The sequence below is a fragment of the Taudactylus pleione genome, unplaced genomic scaffold, assembly GCF_031769625.1.
Source record: "Taudactylus pleione unplaced genomic scaffold, aTauple2 ptg000041l, whole genome shotgun sequence".
NCBI lineage: Eukaryota > Metazoa > Chordata > Amphibia > Anura > Myobatrachidae > Taudactylus > Taudactylus pleione.
In genome coordinates, this window is record NW_028284443.1 from 49,111,969 (window position 1) to 49,134,677 (window position 22,709).

At 41.3% G+C, this 22,709-nt stretch overlaps 1 protein-coding gene across 7 annotated transcripts in view; it reads left to right on the forward strand.

Moving 5' to 3' along the window:
* Positions 1–22,709, forward strand: part of ATP11A (ATPase phospholipid transporting 11A) — a 246,323-nt gene that overhangs the window by 80,409 nt on the left and 143,205 nt on the right. For all 7 annotated transcript variants that reach the window (XR_015872874.1, XM_088458516.1, XM_088458480.1 and 4 more), the window contains exon 2: positions 486–608. Coding sequence is in view for 6 of the 7 variants with exons in the window: in XM_088458516.1 (XP_088314642.1) it covers positions 486–608 (123 nt within the window). In the remaining variant the exon portion in view is untranslated. The remainder of the gene's footprint in view (positions 1–485; positions 609–22,709) is intronic.

Sequence of the window (22,709 nt, forward strand, 5' to 3'; positions counted from 1 at the left end):
TTTTGTTGCCCTCATATAAAAGACAAATTTGCTGTCTCAATGCTATTGTATTTAATGCATAAATTCAAGTTATCTTTTTTATATCCGATTGCAAAATCAATCTGTAGGAGGATTTGCTAATTCTGTAAACACATACTTTTCTCTATTTTCCAAATGAAAATAAACAAAATAAATTGAATTAAGTAGCAAAACTTATCAATTACCTTAATATGTGTACATTGATAGGCAGGATCCTATAGTCTGTCAAAACTACAAACTTTTACTTTATACTAATGAAATCTACTAAAGTTTGTGTTGAATTAACTCAACAAAGGAAAAACATTAAGAAAAGTGGGATTTATTTACATTGTTTTTGATTAAAATACAAGTATCAAGTTTTACTATCCCATAGGATGTTATCTCGGATAAAGATTAATATACCTTTATGACCGTTGTAAAGACTTTGCAGTAACAAGTTAATGATCTAATCCCTTTGTGTTTTCTAGTGTGCTGGGGAAGAAAACTGGGTAGACAATCGCACTATTTATGTCGGACACAAAGAGCCTCCTTCAGGTACTGAAGCTTACATTCCTCAGAGGTATCCAGATAACAGGATAGTCTCCTCAAAGGTAAGAGTGTTTACTTCTTTCCAACAAGTCACTTGTGTGGTTACCTGGCTTGGAGCCTCCATAGATACAGCTGTACTTACCTAGTGTTTATGCTCTTACACCCCTGTGACTGTACTTCTTATCACTCCTGAACAGAACAGAAATTGCATCTGTATAGTTTTTCAGGCGAATGGCTGGCTAACAAAAAAGAGCAACTAAAACAGCATCCTATGTTCACATTCAGGTTTGCTTGCAAACAGCAATGCCTCTGTTCAGTACAATGGACTTTGAGGCACAGTTGAATCATGAAAATAAACTGGAGCAGGATATTCTCACCAATTGGAGAAGGGGGGGGGGGGGTGTTCATCCTGTAGTGGACAATCCTCTTAAAACCCTTTTGTATTTTTTAGACCCCATTACTTGCACCTGAGTTTGTTCCAGGAATCCCTCTAGCTTTACTGCATGATGACTTAATGGCCGGGATGCCGCTGGTCAGAATACAGATAGCGGCATACCGACAGTCAGCATCCCGGCACCCGTAGGTAAGTATACTACCACTAACCCTTACCCCTACCTTAATCCTAACCCTTCCCTGGCGCCTAAACCTAACCTCCCCGCACCCTAAACCTCCTCCCTTAGTGCCTAACCCTAACCCTTTCCTTACCCCCAATACTTAACTTCGGGATGCCAGGGGTTTGGATACTGGATTGAGACGGTTTTTAGGCCGTCGGCATACCCCACGCCGGGATGCTGACTCCATCCCCCTGAACTACACCCTCTCTTGGACTGTAAAAACATCCAGGCATTCAGGAGAAAGTCAATAATCTATCTGAATTGAAAAGGCATCATAACACATGGACAAATATATAGTCCACATTCTCATGCCTTGCTTGACTGGATTTCTTGTTTTCATTTGTAGTTACTTTTTATATTGTCTCTTTTTACCAGTAAAGAGCAATTTAAAATTCTGTCCATAGGCTTATAGACAGGAAGTGCCTAGGAAAACAAATCTTCCCCTTTGGCCGGGTACACATCAGAACGACGTGTATCCCAGCCGACCTGACGGATAAATATATCGTGCGCCAAACACACTGCACATTCTGATATACAACCGCATGATATACCCTTCCATCCCGCATTCACCTGCATGCTGTCGTCAGTGTGCTCGACCCATCTGATGTGCAGCATATTAGATGGGACTACGTCACTGATGACTCATGTACAATTGAGGTTACACACTGAGCAATATGAACGATATCTCATTCCGATCCGCGTCAGAACAATTTATCGTCCAATATATTGCCTGATGTGTACCCAGCCTTTGTCTCGAGTCTTTATAGCTTACAAGTTCATGAACTTGAATTTGTGAATACTGTTATTTTTTTAGTAAGTCATCTAATAATTTTGGGGTGAGCAGTCTTCTAAAAATAATGAAGGCATTTGATCCTTAATTAAAAAAAAAATTCATGATAATTACTGTAATTCTATTTACTTTATAGTATGTCTGATTTATTTTATGGCTGTTACCTCTTTCATGCCATTTGTAAGCTTTGTAATTAGTGCAATTGTTGATTAAGTAAAATTAGTTGTCCAGTGTTTTGTTAATGAGCTGTTTTCTTATTTAGCTAATGAAGACCAGCACAGCTGTGCGCTCAGCTGATTACCGCACTACTATTAAGTACTGTAGCCATGCATAGGTAATCAGAAAATCACGGTCTTCTCACTATTATTTTTCCATCCAACAGGGATAAAATAGATGTTTATTGCATTAAGTAATTACATATGCTTTGAAAAAAAATGTAATTTGTATAGTAATTCATTTATTGCTAAGAACTTTTCCTGCAGGCATCCACTAATGTTATGACCTGGCACAGTTACTTCTGACTTAATGAAGTAGTAGTACTCATTTACTAACATTAAGGCCATATGGTTCACCTTGCATTGTGTGTATTAGCATCAATTGAATTTAGAGGTTGTTATCAACTGATGAAATAATAACATGATTTAAATGATTTATTTAAGATTGATGTAGAGGGCAAGTATCTCAAGTAGCAATCAAAATTATTTTCAACATATGTATGAGTACTATCCTCTATTCCTGTGTTTTACTGTAGTTTGACAAAAACTGTAATCTCTGCTGACTTAAATGGTGTAAAATAACATTCTAAGGGTTTTACACCAGGAGGTAAATTAGTCGATGTTTATTAATAAAGTTTAGTAATTGCTGTCTGGGCCCAAGCCGCAAAAAAGTAATGTAAACAAATAAAGTCCTACATATGTTTTCTGACAAGTCTTTGCTTTGTGTGGTGTCTTGACAATGTGTGTTGTTTATAATGATCATAATTGTTACCACTTAGTAAAATGCAGCACGATCAAAAGTATACAGTGAAGTACATACTTACTGATATTCATATGTTCCCCTCTGGGACAGTACTCTTCCAGTAGTCTGTAGGAACTCTACGGAAATCAAGAGTATCCCAGATGTTCCAAGTGTTTAGGCATGTATGTAGGATATAATACATAATGTTAACTTTTCAAACTCAGCTAGGTTTTTTTTTTACATTTTTTGCAACAAATAGTTGATTCAGCCAAATTTCTGCATTTGAAAAATAGGTGGGAATAGTGGACAGCCATTGTGTACTAATGAAGTGGGTTATACTGTAAGGTATGCATTCCTCTGATGTATGCGCTTATCCAGGTTTAAACACCAAACTGAGAGGGCATTTTATTGAATATTTAATTCAGAAAAAACTGCATACAGAATAAGAGAAATGCAGTTGGGCACTTTGATATATAACAAAGTACTGGCTGCCCTGGCATATTGATGGGAACATTATATGCCTGGGACAAATCTTCATAAACTGAATGTTCTAGTAAATCAGGGCCTGTTTACAAATATTATATTGTTCAAATCAGAGGTATAATTATAGAGTTTTATTTAACTAGCCTCATGATTAGCAAGTACTGACCTAATGCAGAATAAAACTGGACCCTCATTTTACCCCTGGCAATTGGTAACCAAGATGATACTATCAAAATATAGTGCAATCTCTTGTGGCACCACGAGTGCAAACATACACTGACAGCCCTGATTGAGTATAGTAACAGCTGTAGCTGGGAAGCTTTACTACAGGGATAATATGTGTTATAAATTGTCACACTGTGTAGTCCCTCTGTGTCACGACCAGGGTTTCTCGGCATGGTGGTCACCGGGTGTTACCTGTGAGGATGCTGTGGCGGGAGGCGACTGGCGGGGAGCATTGGCTGTGCGTGGTCCTGTTTGGGCATATTGTCACTCTGTGCTGGGTAGGCCTGGCGGTGCTTCCGTTCTGCTCCGGCATGGGCGCCGCCATCTTGCTTTCAGCCATGTGACCTAGTCGGCCAATCCTGGCGTGTCACATGCTCACTCTCTGACTAGTCACGGCTTGGCACTGGGTATTTAGGGGAGTTCAGAGCTCCTTTGCATTGCCAGTGCAACGTGTTTCTCAGCGCAAGCTGAGAGAGAGTTCCTGAGCTAGTCTGCCTGCCTGTTGGATTTCTGCCTAAGCCTGCTACACCTGAACCTGCTCCTAAACCCTGCTGGATTCCCCTGCCTCCTCTTATTGCCTCTCCCATTGCCTGAGTACCCGTGTCAGTCGTTTGCCTTGCACCCTGCCTCCACTTGCATTTCCTCTGGACATTATTGTTTCAACCTGCAACTCACTTCAGCCAACAATCACTTCAGTCTGCTAATTCACTTCAGCCTACTACTCACCTCAGTCAGCATTTCACTTCAGTCTGCAATTCTTTTCAGCCTCACAAACCCCAGAATACTGGATTACCTTCTGTTGTCACTACCTGGACTTTTTTTCCATTGCATCACTATAGTTCCCAAGTGCACTTAGTGCTAAACTCGGACTTTCTGTTTTGCCACTTTCATGTCTGTCAAACCACTTATTAAAAACTCCACATTTATTTTTAAGTCAGCTCCAATGTCTGCTCCTTATACCACCCCGGGTCCACAACAAAACCAGAACAACACACTCTGATATGAAGGCATACTTTCTTACCTTTTTTGTTTGCAATCCATGTTATATTAAGTTTTTCTTGCTCTTATTGCAGTATAGTTTGTCCCACAATCGTCCACTGGTGTTTGATGCTTGAACAAAGTAGCATATTATGCCACTGGTCATGGGCCTATACACTACATTTATTTATTATTTTATTTAACAGTTTTTTATATAGCACACACTATATTCCGCAGCGCTTTACAGATAATATTTGGCCATTCACATCAGCAAATAAAATGGCCTATAGCTCACAGTTTAAGCTGGTAATGCCTAAGCAGAATAATGACCATTATCACCTGTTGAAATTTAAGATTGAGACACTATCCAGAGAGATCTTGTGGGAGGTTATCATTTCAGAGAATGGTGAAAGAAAGTTAGACGGTCACCAGCTACCATAATCTATTATTTGAAAATGTCCAGCTAAATCACATAAAATATGAGATTACCACAAAAAGCATGTGGGATGCATTACAGAAGCTGCATGAAAGATGCTTTTTCTACTGAAGACACTATACAAAATGGAAATTGGCAAATCACAGGACATGCAGGAGCATATACCTTACACACACAAAGTACCGATTAACTTTCTGGAAAAACTGCATTTAACGCTAGGCTATGTGAAAACCAGGATTATAAATGAACACTACCACAGAAATCAACGCATACATGACAACATGGAAGTAACATTAAAATCACCATTAAAAAGCTGCACTTATCAAGTCACACTCCGGGACAGTATTCTTCCAGTTGTCTGTGGGAACTCCACGAAATGTGAGAGTATCCTGGACGTTCCAAGTGTCGATATATAGGTAGAGCATAGCTTAGATGCAATAAACAGGGATACTTCAAGATAGGTTGATTGATTAATATGAAAAGAAGAACAGCAGGGAGAATTTACAGAAGGGTCCAAACAGAAAGTTAATTCCACACTTGCTGATTCATTCATAAATTAATGTAATAAATTAAAGCAACATAAGATCACCTGTGTAATATTTGGTATATAAATTTGGGCGCAACAACTCACATGACAAATTACCTAAACATTTTCACAGAATGTGACCTGCATCACAAAGATATAATTTATCTTGCAGATGGAAATAGCATCACCACTAAAGGAGTTGGTCATGGTCTGTTCATCTGCTACAATACAAATAGGAATAATCTGGCAGTATCAGTAAATGATGTGTTGTATGTTCCGAGCTTGGAAGGCGGACTCTTGCCTGTAAGATAACTGGCAACTAAAGAATTCACCATCAAATTCAAAGATGGCAATGTATTATCCAGAATGAAAGAAAGGTGATGGCCAGAGCCAACTCAGATGAACACCTGTATTTTCTTAAAATTGCAAAGGAACAGACAAGACTAAGCACACACAGATAATTTCATATGTGGCATAGATGCCTGAAAAGCTTGCAGCAACTGCAAAAAGTGGAATTAACAAAGATCTCATATTACTGCGTTAAAGCTGTAAGAGCATCAATTCCTAAAATAAAGTAAGAGCAGAACCTCAAGACCCCTCGTTTTCCTACACTTTGACTCATATGGTCCTTTGAGACTCCAGGAGGCAACAGATACAATGTGATTTTTATGGTCAACTATTCAATATATACTGTCACTTATCTAATGGGTGAGTAACAAGGGTGAAGTATTGAACAAATTGGATTTAGAGGACTATGTAACATTAACAAGTTGCAGCGACCTTGACTCACTTTTTGTAGCGAAATTGTAGGTAATTTTACAGTACATAAAATAGAGAAATTCTTATGACAACAAGACATAGAGCATCAAAAGACAGTTCCATATACTCTAGAACAAAATGGGGGAGCTAAAAAGAAGGTCAGAACTCTGACTGAAATGAGCAGATGTATGCTATTGCTAACAGATCCTGGGTTATATGAAAGGTACCAGGGTTAAGCAGCAATGAGAGCTACTTACTTGAAAATAGGTTATTCCTCAGAACAGTGAAGAAAACTCCCTGTGAACTGTGACATTTCTAGAAAATTAGTGTAAACCACATAAGAGTTTTATATATTTAAACAAATTTCAGAGTTCAGTATATGAATGAACACAGTGATTGGGACCATACAGTCATAAGCAAAGAGTAAAGTATGATGCTCAATAAGGGATAAAAAGGATCAACTCTGAGAAAGGACTATTGCAGTATAGCAACAGCTGCAGGCTAAGTGTGGCAAGGAAGCTATACTGGAGGGACAGTAGGTGATCTGTATCATATCTGTGCAGTGTGTTGTGAAATACACACTCATACTTTTTTTATTTACCTCCATGTTATGCACTGAATTTGTACCTGTTCTGGTAACAGTAATGTTTATCCCACAACAGTGACAACAAGCCAGTGACTGGTCTTGCATGGTGATGCTTGTAGTACTCCAAGCTTCAGCATGCACATGGGCGAATACTTGTTGTTGTTCCATAAAATATAAAACAAATAGTTATACACATTTATGGAATACTGTCAGGGGCACCACAACGTTTTTAGGTTGGGGGGAGAGGGCAAGATTTAAATTCATTTTGGCACCCCTAAATCGCTAAATGTCACCACCTCAGGGGCAGCTGGAGTAATCCACCATGCCACCTACCTGATGACAGAGGTCAGTAACCCTAGGAGGTCTTTGGTTTTGCTGATTTGGTCTCTGTATGCAGACATTACTGTTCACTCCCAGGGGCCTATTCATCAACACTAAAATAACGTTTTTAAGAACATTTTCCTTAATTAACTTTATTTTAGTATTCATGAAGAGACTTAACACAGGAGATATCACTATCTCCTTGCTATGTCCCCCTGCATTAATTTCCACACTCCCCATACATTAGTATGGGGATATGGAAATTATGCTATTCATCAAATTCCAAAAATTATGTATTTTCGGATTTTGATGGTGTTACCATATGCCACTGTGAGGTGGCATATAGTAGGTATTACTTACCTGCTTTCAGCTGGGTATGTCCCCCGGCGTCTTCCTCCATCGCTCTGGGCTCTCCTCTGACTCAGTCTGCTATGCTGCCATGTGTTCTCCCCAGCAGAACACAATAAAGTTTAGAAAAAAAACTAAATGTTTTTTTTTTTTTTCCTCTAACGACTGAGTTCTGCTGGGGAGAACACATGACATCATAGCAGACGGAGCCTGAGGCTGCTGCAGGAGCAGGTAAGTCGAGGAGGGGGGGCAGGTGGGCGGAGGGGGAGGACACACGAACTTACCGCAGCTGTAGGTAGTGCTGCGCATGCGCTGGGTTAACGAATGTAACAGCAAATGCACAGCACGGATTCCAGTTAGTATAGATAGAGTTAACTATCTATTTCCTGAAAAGCTGTCATCACAAAAATGACAGCTTTTCGGAATAGATAGTTATGGAGAGGAGGAATGATGAATTCCTCTGGTAATTAGGTAGAACTCCATGTGAGTTCTAAACCTAATTACCTCCAGAGAAAGTTTAGGTAATAATGAATAGGCCCCCCAGTCTCCTCATTAAACACTAAAAGCTTCACTGCAGCTCCGGGAACACATGCAGCCAAAAGCGCTTCCCTGAACAGACATTTTATCCAATAAGCACCAGTGTATGCACCCTGCTATTCCCTGTACTATACACAAACCACTGCAAATATTCTGTAGGTATAAAACAAGAAAAAAAAGGATGAAAAAACAAATATACATATCAATCACTGCAAACTTTTCTCCATCTGGCTGTCCTATGTAAAGACATGAACACGCACGTCTAGTGACTACAACATTAGACTCCACCCAAATACAGACCCAGGGACTCCCAATCCCTCCAAATCAGCAATTCATGCAACAACTAAGGGCTCAAGCCAATTGTCTGTAATGATCTCACAGGTGCAAGTCATCGCGACAACAGCCGCACTTGATTGCAGCCCAAACTCGCACAAAATTGGTGCAGGTCGCGAGATGAGGTACTGTTGCCTCCACTTTAGCGCCATGGCAATGGCAACTCACACCCTTTGTGGCTAAATTAATTGACCCCTATTAATACATTAAAAAAAGTTTTGAAAATTGTTTGAACGTATTGGTCTGATTTTTCGGGGGCGGTATGGATGCGTCAAGTGTTTTAAACATTGCACGCGGTTGCAGCAGGCGTTTTTTTTTTTTTTTTTTAATACGGTTTTTATAATTGCATTTTTACGACACGAAAATATACTTACACCCATTTTAATGTACGAGGGACAGTCATTTCCTGAAAAAAATTGCTTTCTATCATTTTCAACTTTTTTTTTTTTCACCCAGAATTTGCACGGTCGTTTTTTCGCCAAAGTACGCAATTTACGAAAAAATGTCAAGGTAATTTATCATTAGGCGGGGTGTCCAAAGGGTTCTGAAACAAATCCCCACATTTTTAGCCAAAAATAGGGATTTTGCTTTTTTTTTTTCTCCTTGTCTTGGATAGAGAATACTTTTTTCGAAAATTTCACCTTTTCTTGGCGGGAAATGTCCATTTTCGCCAATGGTGAATAAACTGCTGTTTTCTCCGCTAATTAAATATGGCCCTAAGTTTAGTACAATAAGTGCAGTACACATGGCATCCATGCTACACATGGGAATTATTGTCAGACACCACTTCAAACACTATGGGGTCAATCCAATTAGGTGCGAGTAGCGAGTTTGTTTCTTGAAACTCGCAGACTTCGCATCGACGCACGCTCCCGAGAATTCTCCAATCCATTTAAAAATCCCTATTCGTACTACTCGCAGCGGAGGGGTGGAATTGACTGCCAAATGAGATTGTAGAGAAGTGCATGAAAAAGTGGGGAGACCATCCTGGACCCCCCAAAACTGATAATTTTGCTAGCCGGACCCTATAGAAGGCTGTTTGTGGGCATTAGGAAGGTACTGTAGGTTTTTAAATGGTGTCAAATGGATGATTAGGTTTTAAATGCAAGAAAATGATTAAAAACACATAAACCTTTTTTTCGTTTAATCTCAAACACATTAAATTACAAATGCAAAAAACAAGTAGTGAAAAAAGTAATTTTGGGGTACTTTGAGGGCCCCTTGAAAAATTGCAAAAAAAAATGTTTAAAAATATATATATATTTGTCAATTAAACAATATTGTAATTCAATTTGGGGTGCCTAAACTAACGAAGAAGTAGATTTTTGGGGTAATTTGAGGTCTTTTTTTACCCCCAAAAATGACATGTAATTAAGTTATTGGAAACTTCCAATTGCCTAATTAGTCATTAGTGGGGGTGTTCAAGTTGTTCAGCACAGTGTCCCAACATTTAAACCTTTAAAATAAAGATTTTCCTTTCCATCTCTCACCCTCAGGGAGGTGCGAATGGAAAGATGCGAATTCAGTCTGACTGATTCAGTGCAAGTTGCTACCGTATATACTCGAGTATAAGTCGACCTGAATATAAGCCGAGGTACTTAATTTTACCACAAAAAACTGGGAAAACTTATTGACTAGAGTATAAGCCTAGGGTTGGAAATGCAGCAGCTACTGGTAGTAATCCCCCCCCCCCGGGTACTGCCCCCAGTAGTAATATCCCCCCCTGGTAGTGCCCCCAGTAGTAATATCCCCTCTGGTAGTGCCCCCAGTAGTAGTATCCCCCCCTGGTAGTGCCCCCAGTAGTAATATCCCCCCTGGTAGTGCCCCCAGTAATAATCCCCCCCTGGTAGCGCCCCCAGTAGTAATCCCCCCCCTGGTAGTTCCCCCAGCAGTAGCCCCCCCCCCAGTAGAGAGAGACGTAATAAAAAAATAAAAAAAAACACTTACATGAAACCCCGCTCCTGGTCACGACGCTGCTACCGGCTCCTCCGGCCGCTTTGCATTATGGGAGAGACGTCATTACTAATGAAGTCTCTCCCATTACCCAGTGTGGGAGCCGGAAGATGGCTCCCGCAGTGGGAGCAGCTAATTACAACAAACACACAGCTGCCGTTGCCGGCGGCTGTGTGTTTGGCACTGTGTAGTGCTGACCGAACTCCGTCCGGTTAGCGATACACACGCGGTGCAGCTGTGTCACAGAGACACAGTCTGCACCGCGGCCCACATGGTACGCAGCTGAGTGAGGCGCCCTCCAATATTTGGCATCCTACTCAGCTGCGTAACGGGAGAACTGGCCCTGGAGCATCACTCGAGTGTAAGCCGAGGGGGGGCTTTTTCAGCACAAAAAATGTGCTGAAAAACTCTGCTTATACTCCAGTATGTACGGTAATTGGATTGCAAAATTAATTTGCTATGTGAATTCCAAGAGAAAATAGCAACTCGCACCTAAATGAATTGACCCCTGTGCTGGGCTGGTTACACCTGGAGGAGGAAGACCTGCTCAGACTTCACCTTATAATGACCAAAAACCAGCACCAACAAAAACGTTCTTAATAAAAGAAAACACACAGATTTTAGTATAATATAAATAGCTGCACATTTAAGTTTGCTTTCTTTAGTACTACCATTACCATAGGAAGTGTCAATAGAATGTACAGTGAGTTACCAATATGGTCAAAATAAACAAATATGCAGTTTCATTAAACTTTATCCTCTAATATGTCAGACATGTTAGAGCCGTATATGCATCTCCAACGGGATCCCGACGCCAGAATGCCAGCTAGGGATTTATGACAGGCATCAAGATACCGACGCCTGTCATAATCCCGACGCTGGAATGCAGAACAACGTGGGCCCGAAAGAGGTAAGTACTGGCGCCCGTCCTCTTAGCCGCGAGGGTGGAGGGTTAGGGCACCCCGGGGGGGACTTTGGGTTAGGCACCCCCACGGGAGGGCTAGGGTTAGGGTGCGGGGAGAGGCAGTTAGGTTTAGGCACTAATGGAGGGAGGTTAGCGTCAGGCACCTGTAAAGTAGGGTTAGGGTTGGGGGGGAGAGGGGAGAGTTAGCTGTACTTACCTCCGCTGTCGGGATTTCCTCCCTTCGGCCAGCAGCTGTCGGGATTTCAACCGCCAGCAATACAACCCCATTCAGTCTCCAACATAGTATTATCTCAGTGCTTCTGTTTAACAGGGGGCTTCATTCTTCTTCAGCATTAGGTTACACAGACCCAGCAGGAACTGCTGCCTGGCTCTGATGAATCCTCTCATGAGGCTGCTGCTGATCTTCTCCACGGGTCAGAGAAGCATGCGCTGACCTCCACCAATCAGAGCTCAGAAAAATGCTTCTCTGACATTTTGTGGTATCTCATGAGACTTACTCAGCTCCCAGTAATGCACTACAATTGGCACCTTGTTACCCCCCAATCCGGTGCCTATATATATATATAATATATTAGAGCCTTCTCTTTGAAATAATACATTGTAATTACCTTAATCAAATTATTATTTATGTTGTCGCCGTAATGAAATTTCTCATCCTGCGCAATTAATGAAAGGATCCCCTATCTGGGTTTATTTTTCATATTTAGGTTTTTAAAGCTTGAACTCATCATTATTAATATTATTCAGTATTTCTAAGGCCCTGACAAATTAGGTAGTCCTTTACATTTTCAAGAGACGAAAGGATGAAGAGACCATTACTTTTAGATAATGGGCTAAAAATATCCCTTTGTTGTTAATAAGGAGTATGAAGACCTTACGCTGCCCTCTTAAGCAGTTTAGAACGAACTTCATATCTGTAACTGAAGTTCTAGTGTGGACATCAGTGAGTGATATAAATGCCTCCTTCACTGCACATTCTTACCAATATTAATCAAGGGTTTGAGGGAGATCTGCATTAGGCCCTGGACAAAGCCCTAGAGCAGTGGTTCCTAATCTTTTTTGAATCATGCACCTTAGAGTATCAGCATTTTGTTCACTGCACCCCTAAGCCAAATATTTCTTATTGAGAAATTCAGGGAAAAAAGTAAATTCAGTAAATTCTGCTGACCTGTCATCCTTAGGTTCAGTATGGTTGAGGCTGACATGGTTGCACTTCTGCTTGTCCACACATTTTATGATTGGCAGCCGCCAGCACTAATTTTGCTTATCAATTTAGCCATAAATAATTTGATTTGGTACTGGACCACCAAATTGTGGCACCCTTGCATGTACCCCGCGACACCCAGTTTGGGAACCACTGCCCATACTTGCCGACTCTCCTGCAATGGCCGGGTGCTGCTCACAGCCCCCCTCCCCACAGCCAAGAGAGGGCAAGTCTCTTGGTCTGCCACCACCAGTGGAAAAAACGCCATCCCTACTCACATCAGTTATGAAAGTGGATGGTCGGGGGGCTATGATGTGATTTGCGCTGAATCGCGTCATCGTAGCCCCGCCCCTGCTTTACAATGTCGGTAATCTCTGCATTGTATAGTGGTGAGGTGGGGTCACAATTAAGTGATCGCGCCAAAATCGCCCACCATTGCTGCCGCCGCTACCCCTACAGCACCAACCTGGCTGCCCCTTCCCGATGGGGCAGCCAGAAAGTCTGCAAGCCTGCCACTGCCCTAGAGTGTTGAGTTTTATTGTATAGGGCTATCCTGTGGATTATCATTGGGTGTGAATATGGGTGTAGTACTGAGTACTAAATCTTGCTGCCCCATGAGGCTTTCTCTCACTACTTAAATTGGAGGGGGAGTGGCACATCTTGATTTGGAAAAATATTAGTATGCTGGCTTGATAAATCAGGCTGGGGACTGATGATAAGTTTTCCAAACCTTGCGTAATTATTGAGAGATCGTCTGTGTCCTTTTGCCTTTCCTGAAGTATTTTGACTCCCTAGCGCTGTGAAACCCTCAGGGTCTGGGCTTCCTAAGGCAGTGCATGCTACTATTGGGGCTGGCATAAATTTGTGTTCCTGACTGAGGAGCTGATGGTACCTTCCGTAACCTTATCATTGGCAGGTATAGCCAATTTAATTCCAGATTTACATGCTAAGTCATGGGTCAGGAGTGATCTTCTTTCAGTGAGCGATGTTTTCTCTAATGATGGGATAGTCTTTCTTTCGCACCTTCGACAACATTATAATGTTCCTAAGAGTGATTTCTATAAGTATCTGTAACTAAGGAATTGACTACAGAGCACTTTGCCCTCCCCATTGAGGAGACAAGCTTTTCCAGCATATATTTTGGCCCAACTTCAGTCTTCCAACCTTAAAGGTTGAATTTCGTGGTGGTATATTTTCCTAGTTCTAGAGGCTAAAAAGGGAAATTGACTTGTTTAGTTAAATGGGAAAGGGATTTCTCCAAGCCAATGTCTGAAGAGGACTGGGCGATTTTATGTTTCAAGGTGTCCCGTTGTATCAAACACTCAATTTTATTCTTTAAATTGATACATAGAGTATATTTTACCCCCAACAGACAACATAAAATTTGACCCTCCACCACTAAATATTGTTGGCGATATCTTCCATTTTTTGGGGGCTTCCCCACTTTTACAGCTATTGTGGGAGGAGGTGTTCGTTATGATTCATAAAGTGACAGGGGTTTATGTATCTGTAGACCCACTAAACTGCCCTGCTTCACTTTTACCCAGGAGACTTGACACTTATAGATAGGTATCTTCTGGGTCACATTTTTGTTGCTACTAAAGCCACTATCGTTCAGCTTTGGAAGACCGCTTCTGTACCCGACATACTGGCTTTAGAAAATAAGATTCCAAAACACTGTGATTTTGAGACCGCAGACTGCAAATACTCTGCCTCTGCATCGTCCCCCCATATAAAATGGTTCATTTGGAATGAATATAGAGAGGAGCAAGAACGTTCCTCCATATACAGTAAAGCCATTGACCTTCGTAGTCTACATTCACCTGACCCTGACTCTTAAGGTTCAGTGTTGTGTGATTGGATATATTGTTGATTTGCCATGCTTTTGTTGTGTACTATGATATAGGGCTTCAACCCCATACATGTACCCACCTTGTCTTGTATTTTATATGCATTCTTAACTCTAATAAAAACTATTATGGAAAAGAAAAAAAGCATAGTAGATTATTTCAAGAAAGCTCGGTGAAGCTCATCTGCAGGTATATAAAAGAAAGAAGCACAGGCTGGGGAGGGTAGAGGTATATAGTAAAATATATGCAAATTTGCCCTCTTTACTGATTTTTTTGTGTTTAGTTTTACTTTACAAATCTGATTATAAAAATATATCTATACACAACATATTAAAGTCAGTATTCTGTTACCATTTAACGAGGGGCATGTTTAGAGAGGAGGGGACAGTGTGCAGTCTCTGTCTGGGGTCCCCTCCTATCGACCCGGCGGCCAGCAGCGCACTGGGCGCAGCAGACTCCGGCCACTAGAGTAGACTCTAGTGCTATGCCAGAGTCTACTGCGCATTTGCAGGTCACCGGGGAAATGGCACGGCAGCCATTTTCCCTACTGCATCTGTGTAAAACACTGGGAAAATGGCCGCGGCAGGCATTTTCCAGGCGATTTGTACAGTGATGCTACAGAGAGACTCCGTAGAGGTAAGTATTTAATTAAAGGTTGCAGGGTGTGTGATGTGCCCCCCCTGGATCCAGGGGCCCTTGTGCACCCTGCACCCATTATAGATCTGCTCCTGCATTTAACATTAATTAATTTATTTATTTATTAACAGTTTCTTCTATAGCGCAGCATATTCCGTTGCGCTTTACAATTGTCAACATTGATAGAACAAAACTGGGTAATAACAGACAGATATATAGGTAAGAAGGCATATGCAAAGAACTCTAAGAAACAGCCAAAATCTGTGGGTGACCATTACCAATTGTGGACCAACAAATGTCACAATCCAGAATTACACAACTTTTTTCTGTAAATGCACAGCGAACATAAACGCATTTACTTTCACATATAATCCCATCCACAAACTGTCAGAGGAAGACTTTATTTTTATCATGTAATCTGTACAGATTAAAGAGTTTGTCTGTTTCTCAGATGCCGACTGGTGAAAACACCATGTATAATGCTGAGAATGAGCAGTGATTACGCTGAATATATCTGAAAAATAAACTGTATGCATGAGTGTGTTCCTACAGTACTGTAATGGGGTTAGGAATGAGATCCCGGCTGTCGGGATGCCGCTGGTCAGAATACGTACAGCGGCATACTGACAGTCAGAATCCTGACACCCATAAAGGAACTAAGGTAAAATTAACCCTTACCCCTAACCCTCCCTCCCCAGTGCCCAACCCTATCCTCCTCCCCCCCCCCCCCAGTGCCTAAACCTAACCTCCCCCTCCCCGCACCCTAAACCTAACACTCCCTCCCTGGTGCCTAAACCTAATCTCCCCCCTAGTGCCTAAACCTATCCCTCCCCCATAGTGAAACAATACACTATGTGGGACTCAATTTTTCATGAGCTCTATAATACAAAAATTAAATATATTCCTGATCGTAGAGGTCAACGATGTGTCTATCACATAGATACTTTTTTTCTTATGTCCACCAGTTGGAAATGATTTGTAATAAAAAATGAAGTACATGTATTAGAAGTCGTTCTTTTAAACACTATAGATTATCAAAGCTACAATTACACCCCTGTATAGAAAACAGAGAGGAGATTGCTTGGAGATATGAGCGTACCCAACTCACAATTCAACAAACAGTGTTCCACATATAAATGTATCTTTTTACACCCATGCAATATTTAAGAACTGGAATCCCTCACACCATGAAAGGATGGGTGTACCCCACTTGCTGGATATTCAAGAAGGTGTCAAACACATAAAGGTTTCTTATCAGTAGGAATTGTGACATAGATGGCGTACCCTACTCACAGCAGATGATGTGTTGAAACATATCTGGGTTTCTTTATTGGGTCTTGAGACTTTATCACCACCACAAATCTCACTTCCATTTAGAGGATATCCAAAATATGACTGCTGAGGTGTTAATTACTCCCAAAAAGTTTTATTAAAAATAAACCAAAACAATAAGGGTACATATAAAAATGTCCCAAAGCAAAAAGGGATAAATAAAAATTACAACAAAAACAATAAAAAGACCCTACAGGATCTTTAAACAGATGAGTCTATTGAGAGTGACAATATCAAAAAGTCACGGCAATGAACATTAAAAAAAGCAATCATAGAGTCAATGTATCATACCTAATGATTCCAAAATGTACAGAAATTGGCTGTTCACTCTCTTGGCTGGCCAACGTGTTTCGGTCCCATGTGGACCATTATCAAGACATCTGTCCCTCATAGTGCCTAACCCTAAACCTCCCCTTAACGCCCGATACCTTTGGGATGCCGGCGGTCGGGATTCTGGTCTTGATGCTGTCAGGATTTCAGTACCGGTATGTCGGCCAATTGCATCCCGCACGGCGAGATGGTGACTACTTCCCACTGTGATGACATTAGAATATTTGCAATGTAATTATCGTCCTGTACTTTTAAGATAAAGCAAAATGAGCAAAACACAATTTTGGACTTGGGGAAAAAAAATGCTGAAAGGTTTAATTTAATGGGTGATGTTAACATGGCAAGGGGAGGTGGGAAGAGAGTGCTGCACTAAACAGTTGTATCTGTGGTTTCAAGTAGCTGCTGAATAAGTTGAAACACTGCTAGATTCCAATTGGTAATTGACAGATAATAGGGGAAAAAATCTCAGCGTATACTTTTGTCCATTAAAACAAATCAAACTAATAATCTAGAAATGTACTAAATGATCCTATATACATACAGTACATCCGGAAAGTATTCACAACGCTTCATTTTTTCCACATTTTGTTATGTTACAGCCTTATTCCAAAATGGAATAAATCCATTTTTGTCCTCAAAATTGTACACACAATACCCCATAATGACATCGTGTAAAAAGTTTTTTTTTTAATTTTTGCAAATTTAATATAAAAAAAAACCCACAAAGAAATCACATGTACATAAGGATTCACAGCCTTTGCCATGAAGCTCAAAATAGAGCTCAGGTGCATCCTGTTCCACTGATCATCCTTGAGATGTTCCTACAGCTTAATTGGAGTCAACCTGTGGTAAATTCAGTTGATTGGACATGATTTTGAAAGGCATACACCTGTCTATATAAGGTCCCACACTTGACAGTGCATGTCAGAGCACAAACCAAGCATGAAGTCCAAGGAATTGTCTGTAGACTTCCAAGACAGGATTGTCTTGAGGCACAAATCTGGGGAAGGGTACAGAAAAATATCTGCTGCTTTGAAGGTCCCAATGAGCACAGTGGCCTCCATAATCCGTAAATGGAAGAAGTTCGGAACCACCAGGACTCTTCTAGTTGGCCGGTCGTCTAAGCTGAGCGATCGGCGGAGAAGGGCCTTAGTCAGGGAGGTGACTAAGAACCCGATGGTCACTCTGTCAGAGCTGCCGCATTCCTTTGTGGAGAGAGAACTTTCCAGAAAAACAAACCTCTCTGCAGCAATCCACCAATCAGGCCTATATGGTAGAGTGGCCAGACAGAAGCCACTCTTTAGTAAAAAGCACATGGCAGCCCGCCTGGAGTTTGCCAAAATGCACCTGAAGGACTCTCTGATCACGAGAAACAAAGATTGAACTCTTTGGCGTCAATGACAGACGTTATGTTTGGAGGAAACCAGGCACCGCTCATCACCAGGCCAATGCCATCCCTACAGTGAAGCATGGTGGTGGCAGCATCATGCTGTGGGGATGTTTTTCAGCGGCAGGAACTGGGAGACTAGTCAGGATAGAGGGAAAGATGAATGCAGCAATGTACAGAGACATCCTGGATGAAAACCTGCTCTAGAGCGCTCTTGACCTCAGACTGGGGCGACGGTTCATCTTTTAGCAGGACAACGACCCTAAGCACACAGCCAAGATATCAAAGGAGTGGCTTCAGGACAACTCTGTGAATGTCCTTGAGTGCCCTGCTAGAGCCCAGATTTCAATCCAATTGAACATCTCTGGAGAGATCTGAAAATGGCTGTGCACCGACGCTTCCCATCCAACCTAATGGAGCTTGAGAGGTGCTGCAAAGAGGAATGGGCGAAACTACCCAGAGATAGTTGTGCCAAGCTTGTGGCATCATATTCAAAAAGACTTGAGGCTGTAATTGCTGCCAACGGTGCATCAACAAAGTATTGACCAAAGGCTGTGAATACTTATGTACATGTGATTTCTTAGTTGTTTTTTTATTAAATTTGCAAAAATCGCAAACATTTTTTTAACACTTTGTCATTATGTTGTATTGTGTGTAGAATTTTGATGACAAAAATGAATTTATTCCTTTTTGGAATAAGGCTGTAACATAACAAAATTAGGAAAAAGTGAAGCGTTGTGAATACTTTCCGGATGCACTTTTATATAGGATATAAAATAGTTTAATACTGGTTAGAGAAGTGATCTACTACCGGTATACAGCAAAAAGGACATGCAGTACAACATGAAACCGTATATATAAATAGATCTGAAGGTTGAGTTATGAAACCCCCAGATGATGTATTGTGGTATGATTCCTATACTATACAAATATTGGTAAATAGTTTTAATAACAGGGAAACACACCTAGGCATTTTACATCCCCTGTGAACTAATAGGTAAGTCTTTGTGTGGTTACAATCCCCTGCAGCGTAGGTGCTCTTGCTGGTAATCATGTCCAAAGTGGCTGTTCTCCAAACAAATGCTCTGTGCAGTAGTGCAATAGTAGATAAAAGTCTATGACTCTCAATAGTAAACCACCTGATGACTACACACTGCGAAGTGTCCGTACCTAGTTTTAATGGTACAGGCTATGTGAAGGTGTGATTACCTCTGATGGGGTTGAATATGCAGTCTGTTTTAGCTCCTCTGTAAACGCCGCTCCCTGATGTGGTCCCGGGAGGCTGGGGGTCTGCCGGCAAACTTCCCGTTGCAGAAACAAAGACCTATATTAAAGCCACTGGTTGCAACAGTTACCTCACACAACAAGCGAAAGATCAAGGATACGTAATATCAACAGAGAAGAGCTACTAGAATGCAGACAAAGATTTGTTTTATATTTCCTATATAAACTATACATTAATCAGGGTTTTTAAACCCTGTGCATTCAAATTAGAGATGTGCTGGTTCGGTTTTAATCTGTTCTTATCGCCAAATTAGTGCAAGTTAGGAGTAGTTTGGATTTATCTTATTAGCTATCCAAAACACGTCAGAGCTGGGTAGCCAATATGATGCCGTTTATGAGAACCAAACATATCCGAGTAATAACGAAAACCGCACATCTCTAATTCAAATATACATTTTTATTATATACGAAGACTATATATCAGCCCATACACTGTTTTTTTTTTTTTTAGGGGCATTAAGGGTGAATGTAGCGCTCTGTAAAGATGTCCACATTGCGGGGACGTTTAGAAACAACTTGTTCGATAAAAAACGCAATGCTATCATGTTTTATATATGTAAAAATGTCTTCTAGCACACTTGTGATTTATGTACGTCCATTCTGTGTGTGCTATATGTCAGCAAAATATACTAGGCGGAAATTAGAATACACACTGGCCCCAAATGGGTGGAAGCAAGCAACAACATGCCTAAACGGCAATGAATAGAAAGCCAGGATGGGAATCGACGTTCTGCTATCCTGAAGACTCCTTGCAGTAGCGTAAGTTCACCCCAGACGCCCGGAGGCAAGTTATCATTTAGTGCCCCCCTATCCCCCATATTTACAGCATTAAATGGGGTGAATATATTGTGGGTTATGGAGGAGGTGCCCCTCCAGTTCTGGCGCCCGGTGGCAGGCGCCTCCATTGTCTCCCATACTTCTGCCCCTGACTCCTTGCCAGGTGAAACTCATAGAGCACAGATCCATTGATCTCACCGAGTGTTGTGAAGCGCTATACACAGCCTGCAAGTGGAAGTCTGCCGGCAGACCCACAGCCACCAAGGACCACATCAGGTAGCGGTGTTTACGGAGGAGCTGAAACCGACTACACATTCAACCCCATCAGAGGTCATTACACCCATACTTGCTTACTTTTGAAAAAGCATTTCAGGGAGATTGTGATAGCAACACCAATGTGTCGGTAAAGTGGGCATGTACTGCTACATCTGAGAGGCGTGTCATAAAGTTGATTTACATCCAAATGTAAATTGACCCCAAAGCAGTTATCAAGATCTACGTGTTAAAGAAAACACACACACACTTTTCAGAAAATGCATGTAGCCATAGGGATCATTTTGCCTCATAACCAATGCAAGGAAATGCTACTAATGATCTCATTTGTATGTACATACCTCTTATTTATATATATATATATATATATATATATATATATATATATATAGAACAAGGGTACTGTTAACAGCGCTACAACAAGAATTATCTGTGTTTAAGTCCTTTAAAATGAATTCTTCCAAAAATACACTCCCCGTGTGACAGGTGGCCGCCAATTTTCTCCTGAGAGACTGTTGTCGTCTCAAGTAGTAGTAGAGTATCTAAAAAAGGAGGTGAGAAAAGGCGGTCTCTGGTGTAGTATTTTAGAAATATTTGAATTTTCAAGATAAGTATTTCAAGTACCTTCATCATTTAAAAAACAGGCACATCAGGGGTCTAAAGCTGGCCACACATTTAAAGATTATCTGTCCAACCAGCCAACTGCCCAACCGTCCAACTTGTCTGTCCAACTAAAATGGTTCCCCACACATCTAACCAACTTTTCATCCAACCAGGCAACCTGCCAACTTTTTCAACAGACCAGCCAACTTCTGTCCAACTTGTGATGTCACAGAAGTAGGCGGAGACTGCCTGCCTACTTCTGCATGTTTTGAATAAATATATTGAACACACACACACATATACTGTATATACACACACACACACGACTGTTCGTGTTTAAATAAATATATATATATACATATATATATATATACACACACACGCACATAAAATATATTTATATATTTTATATATATATATATATATACACACGCACATAAAATATATTTATATATATATATATATATAATAATATATATACATATATATGTGTGACACTGGACAGTGCTGAATGAGGGGAGGAGAGTTGGGATGGATCGGTGGGTACAGAGCCGTGATGATCGGGGGGAGGGTGGCCGGGTGCAGTAGAAGTCAGATGGTCATAAAATTTATATGGGCCCATTTATCATTCAATATTTGCACTGTATTCCCCGAAAACCGTTTTCGGGGGATAGCCGCAAATATTAAGTATTCTCCGATATCTGTTGTCCCTCCATTTCCGTCGGCAACGCAAACCCCCATTAGTTTCTATAGGGGATGCAATGCTGACAGATTTATTAAGTTCCGGAATGCAAAACATTCCGAAACCTTGATGCGCGCAGCATGAGCCTTCTGAAGATGGTGTAAGCTGCTGTAGTCTATGGGCTACACATCACAAATCTGTCTGGAAGAGTGTTCCATAGGAAACATCCCTTGGCAATGGCCGCAGCGCATGCGTGGTCTGCAGACTGCACATGTGCAGGATCCAAGCACAGGAGTGAAGTGACCGCTGTCTCTGCAGGTGGTACTTCATACATCCAGGCAGTATGATCGCATCCTGCAATGCGATCATGGGCGCTAATATGGTGCCCAGATCGCATTGCAAGTGCGATCATTACTAAATGGGCTACACATACATATGATCCATAGGGATGTAATTATGAGACCAGCGTTCTCAATTCCAACTGCGGAATCCCGGCAAGGGATTTAACATAGGCGTAGAAATTCTGACGCCTATGTTAATCCCGACACCGGACCAATCGCCCTCCTGCCGGTTAAGTACAACACTTAGACCGGGGATGGGGGGGTTAGGTTTAGGAACCACCGGGGGGGACTTAAGGTGCCTACACACTAGGCGATGTGGTTACGATCCGATATCGTGTTCGATTTCCCTTGAACTTTCCCCGGCACTCCAGGACACGATGTGCAGCAAAAGCTGCACGATGTGTCACAAAATCTATCGTGCATGATCTAAACATTTGTCGATCTTTAGATCATGCAGGATAGCAAACAGATGCTTGCACGGATCAGGGATATCTGTGATGCATGTATCTGTCTGTAAAAAAAAAAAACACAGATGCACGGATGGGAACAGTTAGACCCGTCTGTGCTGCTGTTTAAAAAAATGTAAAAAAAAAAAAATGGCGTGACCCCTCCCCCAAAAGAACAACCAGCCCCCGGGCTTTAGTGACCCAGTGCTGGTTGCGCAAAATACGGTGGATAAACGACGTAGGGGTC